The sequence below is a fragment of the Macaca nemestrina genome, chromosome 6, assembly GCF_043159975.1.
Source record: "Macaca nemestrina isolate mMacNem1 chromosome 6, mMacNem.hap1, whole genome shotgun sequence".
Taxonomy (NCBI): domain Eukaryota; kingdom Metazoa; phylum Chordata; class Mammalia; order Primates; family Cercopithecidae; genus Macaca; species Macaca nemestrina.
The window spans coordinates 49,262,945-49,270,864 of record NC_092130.1 but is presented as its reverse complement, the minus strand read 5'-3'; the positions used below and the strand labels follow the sequence as shown (position 1 = coordinate 49,270,864).

The 7,920-nt window shown below is 43.2% G+C and overlaps 1 protein-coding gene across 1 annotated transcript; it reads right to left on the bottom strand.

The window, feature by feature from the left end:
* Positions 1-1,000: 1,000 nt before the first annotated feature.
* Positions 1,001-6,993, bottom strand: LOC105467203 (histidine triad nucleotide binding protein 1). The gene is made up of 3 exons (XM_011716691.3): positions 6,780-6,993; positions 4,253-4,357; positions 1,001-1,320 (listed from the first exon to the last, which is right to left on the bottom strand). Exons 1-3 carry the CDS (start codon positions 6,888-6,890, stop codon positions 1,156-1,158), a joined length of 381 nt encoding a protein of 126 aa, XP_011714993.2. The 5' UTR covers positions 6,891-6,993; the 3' UTR covers positions 1,001-1,155.
* Positions 6,994-7,920: the final 927 nt, after the last annotated feature.

Here is a 7,920-nt window from a genome sequence, read left to right as displayed (position 1 = left end):
CAGCCAGACTCTGTCTCAAAAAAAAAAAATATATATATATATATATATATAAAAAAATAGAACCTTAGAAAGGCCAGGGTACGTGGTGAGACTAAAAACAAAAGGTTGGTTGTCAGTCTACATGAAAACCCAGACCCGGACACGTTCCCTTTCCTACTCTCTCTGACGTAGCCAGATTCATGCACAACTTAAATATGTTTATTAATGTGTGCATACACATTTAGAACAATGAGGTTTCAATTGGAAAAGTGAATTCTAGGTAAAATATTTTCAAGTCTTTATAATAAATATTGAGATGGAGTTTAAATAGCAAGGAAATACCAATGTATGGCTTCACATGGTCATCAAAAATTGTGTGACAAACCTACTTTCATTCTTTCCAAATTATGCCCAGAGTCCAGGGCAAATGTGTGCTGAACATAAAGCATTGTTTCTTTTTCTCGCTCTGTCGCCCAGGCTGGAGTGCAGTGGCACAATCTCTGCTCACTGCAAGCTCTGCCTCCCAGGTTCACACCATTCTCCTGCCTCAGCCTCCCAAGTAGCTAGGACTACAGGCGCCTGCCACCATACCCAGCTAATTTTTTATATTTTTAGTAGAGATGGGGTTTCACCATGTTAGCCAGGATGGTCTCGATCTCCTGACCTCGTGATCCACCCGCCTCAGCCTCCCAAAGTGCTGGGATTTACAGGTGTGAAAATCATTGTTTCTAAACCCAAAATCATCAATTTGCTATGTTCTTAGAAAACGTGAGAATTAGCTTAAAAATCTAATTTGGACCTATTTTAACCTGGAAAGATATTTCAAAGTTAAAGCTAAATTTATAAACTCTCATTATTTGTCTTCAAAGACTAGTAACACCATTAAAACAATGCAATGTTCATATGTTGAGTCCTCCTTGGGAAGAAAAAGAAACCTCCAAAGTTGTAAACCCACCTTCAAATATTCCAACAAATATATTTTTAAAATAACAAATCAAATGCAACATTCAGAGAGACTATAAGCCATGCAACAATGTCTTTTATTATGTATGTGGTTTTAAAATTATTTCTTGAATCTCTCCATACACAGGCAAAAATAAGTGTGTTACTTAACATACTGGAACTTGCCTAACTTAATCATTGCCTAGAGAAGAGAAAATTATCCCCAAAACGTGCTTAACCAGGAGGCCAATGCATCTGCCGACCTCCAAGAACATGGAGATGAACGTGATAGACAGACTGTCCACCATCTGAACCTTCATTCACCACCATTCGATAACCCTTATTCAGGCCCAGATCAGCAGCACATTTCTTGCCAACAATCATTAAGTGTCCAAGAAGCTGGAAAAGGAAAAAAAAAGTTTCTTAGGCACAGGCAATTTATTACTTCTTGACATTAAATAACAAACTGTCAAGCTGAAATATCAAATCTTAAAACTCTCACTGAAACATACCCCTTTGAGCAAATATTTGGAAACTCTTAATGCCAACAGAGCACAATCTACAACTGGAGACCCATTAAGATTAGGCATTTATCATTACTAATTTCAAGAAACAAATTATAAGTAAAATCTGCTGTTCAATTAAACTCTTTTTTTTAAGAGACGGGGTCTTGTTCTGTCACTCAGGCTGGAGTGCAGTGGCATGATCTCAGCTCACTGCAGCCTCGACCTCCCAGGTTGAAGTGATCCTCCTGCCTCATCCACCCAAGGGGCTGGGACTACAGGCACACGCCACCACACCTGGCTAATTTTTGTATTTTTTTGTTGAGACGGGGCTTCTCCATGTTGCCCAGGCTGGTCTTCAACTCCTGTGCTCGGGCAATCCGCCCACCTTAACCTCTGAAGTACTGGGATTACAGGCACAAGGCACTATGCCAAACCAAAAAAAAATTTTAATTATATTCCAAGTAGTGTTTATGTTTTCTTAATAAAGCAAGACATCTTGCTTTCTTTATGATTTCCTTATGACCATTATGGATTTTCCTGTGAACACTACCAGATCTATTGCATTGCCTGCGGACTTGTAGGATCCTGTGGCAAATACCTAGTCTCACTGTGTCATCCTGTTTGTTTTTTGGTTCTATCTACAGTCAATTTGTCTCTATTTACACAAGGAGTCCACTTGTGTGTTGCCAGTTTTCTTCCCTATAAAAGTTAAAGGGGAGAAGGTTGGCGAGAGCAAAGAACTTTAACTCCCATTTCACTGCTTATGCTTTCCCATTGTGAGAGAAAAAAGTTGAGAAGGTTAACTTCAACATTCTAAAAAGCTCTCAGGAAAGGGAACTCCTTTAATTCCTATGGCAAGAAAAGAGCGAAGGGAGAGAATCTTACATTTCTAGTCTCATTACCTTAGTAAGCCCCAGGACAGTGGACTCCGCTTACCTTATTTATGCAGTGAGGTCCATTGTACAGGTGGACAATGGACAAAAATTGTAAGTTGGGGAAATTATGATTTTTCAACTTTACAATGGTGTGGAAGCGATATGCATTTAGGAGAACCCATACTTCAAATTTTGATCCTTTTCCAGACTAGTGATATGCAGTAAAATACTCTTACATGAGATATTCAACTTTGTTACAGAATAGGCTCTGTATTAGATGATTTTGCCCAACTGCAGGTTAATGTCAAATGTTCTGAGCAAGCTTAAGTTAGACTAGGCTAGGCTATAATGTTCAGTAAGTTAGGTGTATTATGTGCATTTTCGACAGACATACAGTATTTTCAACTTACGATGGGTTTATCAGCATGTAACCCTATCTTAAGTTGATGAGCATCTATATAAAATTTTGTACAGCAGGTACCTATACTGGTCACAAAATTTAATTATTAATGAGCAGTTTTAAAACTGGTTCAGTAAATGTTTCCTGGCAAACAACTGTCTTCTAAGTAAAAGAGCTGACCTTAAAACACCAATTTAGAATGTTAACTGAGTAAAAATTCACATTTTATTATCCTTATAGAAAAGAGCTGCATTGGAGTAAGAAGCTCTGACCTTAAAATGCCATGACTGTCTAATTATACTAAATGGTAAAAATTTGTATTCTGGGGCCAGACGCGGTGGCTCACACCTGTAATCCCAGCACTTTGGGAGGCCGAGGTGGGCAGATCACCTGAGGCTGGGAGTTCAAGACTAGCCTGACCAACATGGAGAAACCTCGTCCCTACTAAAAATACAAAATTAGCCAGGCGTGATGGCACATGCCTGTAATCCCAGCTACTCAGGAGGCAGAGGTTGTGGTGAGCCGAGATTGTGCCATTGTACTCCAACCTGGGCAACAAGAGCAAAATTCCGTCTCAAAAAAAAAAAAAAAGTGTATTCTGAGGTTTTAATGTTACTGCATATAAAATGGTATTTTACCATTAAGTACTCACTCTAATCTTTGAACTCTGTGATTTGTACAAATATATTGAATTAAAAATTAATGTCCTGAAGTTTCTAAGTTTCAGAAATAACGTCTCACTTTAAAAAGTATCCCCAAGTAAATACAACTGACCCTTGCACAACATGGGTTTGACCTGTGCAGATCTACCCATAGGCAAATTTTCTTCTGCCTCTGCCACCCCTGAGACAGCTACAGCTAGACCAGCCCCTCCTCTTCCTCAGCCTACTCAACATGAAGATGACAAGGATGAAGACCTTTATGGTTCACTCCACTTAATGAATAGTAAATATATTTTCTCTTCCTTACGATTTTCTTAATAACCTTTTCTCTAGCTTACTTTACGAATACAATAGGCCAGGTGCAGTGGCTCACGCCTGTAATCCCAGCACTTTGGGAGGCAGAGGAGGGCAAATCACAAGGTCAGGAGATCGAGAGCATCCTGACTAACACAGTGAAACTCCATCTCTACTAAAAATACAAAAAATCAGCCAGGTGTGGTGGCGGGCGCCTGTAGTCCCAGCTACTCGGGAGGCTGAGGCAGGAGAATGGTGTGAACCTGGGAGGCGGAGTTTGCAGTGAGCCAAGATCGGGGGCACCACTGCACTCCAGCCTGGGTGACAGAGCAAGACTCCATTTCAAAAAAAAAAAAAGATAATAGCAAGTGTTGATAAGGATATGGAGAAGATGGAATGCTCATTCATTGCTGGTGGGATACAAAATGATGCAGCAACTTTGGAAAACAGCTGGGCAATTGAAATCTTAATGGTTTTTCTAGTTTTTCCTTAATAATGACCTTAGGAAGATGAAAATGTGACAGCACTTTAAGGACAAAATTAATCTCCCAATTTAAAAAGCAAGAAAATAAATCATGTTAGAAATTTACTTACACTTTCATCATCATCTTCTGCTGCAGAAATCTGGGATATATGTTTCTTGGGTATCACCAGAAAATGTGTTGGTGCTTGAGGGGAAATGTCGTGGAAAGCAAGGCACTAGGGAAAAGGGAAAGAAATAAATAAATCAAACTTTTAGTATATTGGTAGGATAAAACTTATTTCAACAAATATTTACTGAACAGTAACTACATGGGGAGCACTAGATGCTAAGAAAACAGAAGTGTACACATTACGAATGGTGCCATGATCCTTTCCATGGAAGTTTTTTTGTTTTTTTGTTTTTTTTTTTTTGAGATGTAGTCTCACTGTCACCCAGGCTGGAGTGCAATGGCAAGATCTCAGCTTACTGCAACCTCCGCCTCCTGGGTTCAGGCGATTCTCTTGCCTCAGCCTCCCAAGTAGCTGGGATTACAGGCATGTGCCATCATGCCCAGTTACTTTTTGTGTTTTTGTACAGACAGGGTTTCACCATGTTATCCAGGCTGGTCTCAAACTCCTGACCTCAGGTGATCCATCCGCCTTGGCCTCCCAAACTGCACCCAGACTCCATGGAAGTCTTATGGGAAGACCAACTTTAAATACAGGTATAATCACCAAAGGTCATACATGTTACAAAGTAAAGGATAATATGAATGATTATTACAGGAAAAGCCTGATTTAGATTGTTTAGGGACAACAACTCTGCAGTGACATTTAAACTGGGAGCCAATGAATGCATAGAAATTGGCCATGCTAATCCTTGTCTGCCTCTCCAGATCTCCTGCAACTCTTCACGTGGAACTGTCCTTCTGAGCTTTCCGCCCTCAAAGCTTTTTCAGTGATCCTCTCCCCCTCCAAACCCCAACTTCTAACTTAAACTGCTAGTCATCCCGCCATTCCATTCCCAGCACATATATGATTTCTGGAAGAAAAAAGAAAAAAAACAGAAAAAAACCTCTGATTCCCCTCCCCGTCCCATTACTCCCAGGTCAGAGTCCTAGTTGTGCAATTTCCTCTGTGTGTGTGTGTGTGTGTGTGTGTTTTCTTTATGATAGCAATCAGTTTTTTAACTACGTATTTGTCTGCTATTTGATTAATATCTATTCTCACTTTACTCAACTATTTAAGAAATATACCTATCCTTTTGTGTAAAACTGAAGAGTACATATATGATACATACTCTTCGGCATTTAGACTATTTAACACAGTGTCAGTAAATAGACGCACGACATTAATATCTTTTTTTGTATCTCTTGCTCACTGCTGAAGTGAAAACTGTTTTAATAAAACCCATCCACACTTATTTGTCTCAGGAGTAATTCTACTGGGTACTCCCTACAAAATGCTGATTCATTTAGACTGCTTCCTGCTGTTATACAGTTGGACTTCGGTGGTTCAAATGTAAATTTTTCAACAACCATTTCTCAAAGGCAACTGCAAACTTTAAAAAGAAATATTTTTTCTAAAACCAAAGAATTACCCCTGAGTAGAGACAAAGTTTTTTTAAAAAATTCGCCTGGAGGAACCTAATTAAATCTTTGATAACGTTTTGAATCTAACTAAACGACACTAGTAGAATAAATGTTTTTCTTATATTTCATATTTCCTAAATTTAACAAAACTGTTTACAAAATTGTTCTATCTAAATCATCCAATCTGCCCAGCTTTATCTGAGATCCAATCCCAAAAATACAACTGTCCACTAAATAATTTACACAATATATCTCAAAGTCACATGGGATTTCACCTACAAGAAGTCAACAAAAACTACAGTCTCAGTCTCTTGGCTTAAAATTACTTCCTGTTGAATATAAAAGGAATCATTCAGCTGTTTGTAGGCCCGACACGTTCAGAGGGAGAGGTCAACCGAAAGCAAATCCCAGACGCGGGCCCACTTCTTCTCTCAGGAGATCGCCTCGCCAGCCCAGGGTACGGCTTGGGGTGGAGACAGGGATGGGGTAGCGGTGAGGTGGCAAACCGCACACCGCGGAGGAGGCCGGCAGGCCCAGCCGGTCCGCGCACCTCCCCACGCCCCGAGGCCCTGGAGCACAATGCCATGCCGAGCAGCGCCCAGGAACGGCCGGCCCTGGCAGGCCGGCTGTGCGCGGGAGATCGCGGAGATTGGGCATGAGTCAGGGCGCGATCGGGTTTCTCTCTGTCAGGCAGAGCGCTGGCGAGATTTCGAGATTCCTGATACAGGCGAGGTCCGAGGCAGCCGGGGAGCCGGCGGGCTTCCACGCGGGGGCCTCAGTGCGCTCCGACACGCGCCCAGGCCCCGCGGTGCCGCACCCAGGACGCCCGGCGGCCTGGCCCGCGCCCGGGGCAGATAACGAGTAACCGGAGCGCCGGCACGCGCCGGCAGGCCGCCTCGGAGTGCCCGGGCCCTGTCCCCTGGCTGGGGGCCCACTGGGCCAGGGCGGCCAGGTCCCCTGCCATCGCCGCTGCACTCGCGACCCCTCCTGTCCCTCCGCGAGAAACCCGAGGATCCGGGGACGATACCCCACCTCAGCAGGCGAGCGAGGTGGTTCAGGGTACCTACCCGGTCATCCTCAAAAATGATTTTGGCTGGTATTTCCTTGCGGATGATCTTCCCGAAGATCGTGTCGCCACCAGGCCGAGCGACCTGAGCCTTGGCAATCTCATCTGCCATCTCGGCCTCTCTCCCGCGCGGCGGCCAGGGTAGAGGCTCGAAAGGAGGGAGGAACCCGCGGAGCGTGCGGCGCGAGAGGGCGCAGCCAAGCCTGCGCCGGTGCCTGAGCCCCGGTGAATCCTGCGCGTGCGCACTGGCGACCGGGGCTGCAAGAGCGGCCAGCGTGCCGGAGCTCCGCAGGAACTGCGGCAGGGACGGGCAGGGGGAAGTTCCTGGTCTTGAGCTCCAAGGAGATTGCTAAGTCGTTTTTCTAGCCTCCTTTCTTGTCTCCTGGGGAATGGAGTTACTGGTATAAACCCTTCGTCTGCCTATGGACGCTTGTAGGGAAAGTTGGATACTGTAACTGACAAGATTTGACAATTCAAGTGGTGCTGGCTGCAATTTAGCACTTAGATTATTTAAGGTCTTGCTGCTGCAGCAGATTTTAAGTCCTCTCTTCAGATTTTTTTCTCTCTCTACCAGTGGTTCTCAATCTTGACTACACATTAAGATCACTTGGGGAGCTTTTGAAAATCCCCGTGAGCCTGGCTGCACCCCAGATCCATTAAATAAGAATCTTTGGAGATGAGCTCCAGGCATCAGTAGTTTGTAAACCTCCCTAGACTGCTCTTCAAGGAATTTTTCCCGGCAGCAATCAACATAATGTATTAATAAAATGACCCACCTTAAAAAAACAAAACCTTCCTTAATTACCACATCCCCCTCATATCTTTGCTCCTTTTAAAAAAGTTTTCTACATACCGTGTCTGCTTTCTTTCATTTTTGTGTCCATTTCCCTCTTGTCAAGGTCACTAAGGACATCCATTTATAAAATACTATAGACAACTCCAGTTATCATACTAGACCTCTAAGTGTACGTATTAAGAAAAAGTATACCTCCTCAGTACCTTTTTTTTTTTTTTTAGATAGATTCTTGCTGTGTCGCCCAGGCTCGACTGCAGTGGCACAATCTCGTTTCATTGCAACTGCTGCCTCCCGGGTTCAAGTGATTCTCATGCCTCAGCCTCCCAAAGTCGCTGGGACTACAGGC

Coding starts and splice junctions, on each gene's coding strand:
- LOC105467203 (XM_011716691.3), bottom strand. CDS start 6,890: ATGGCAGATGAGATTGCCAAGGCTCAGGTCGCTCGGCCTGGTGGCGAC. Junction 4,358..6,779: donor TCATTTTTGAGGATGACCGG/GTAGGTACCCTG, acceptor CCTTTTCCCTAG/TGCCTTGCTTTCCACGACAT. Junction 1,321..4,252: donor CAGAAGATGATGATGAAAGT/GTAAGTAAATTT, acceptor TTCCTTTTCCAG/CTTCTTGGACACTTAATGAT.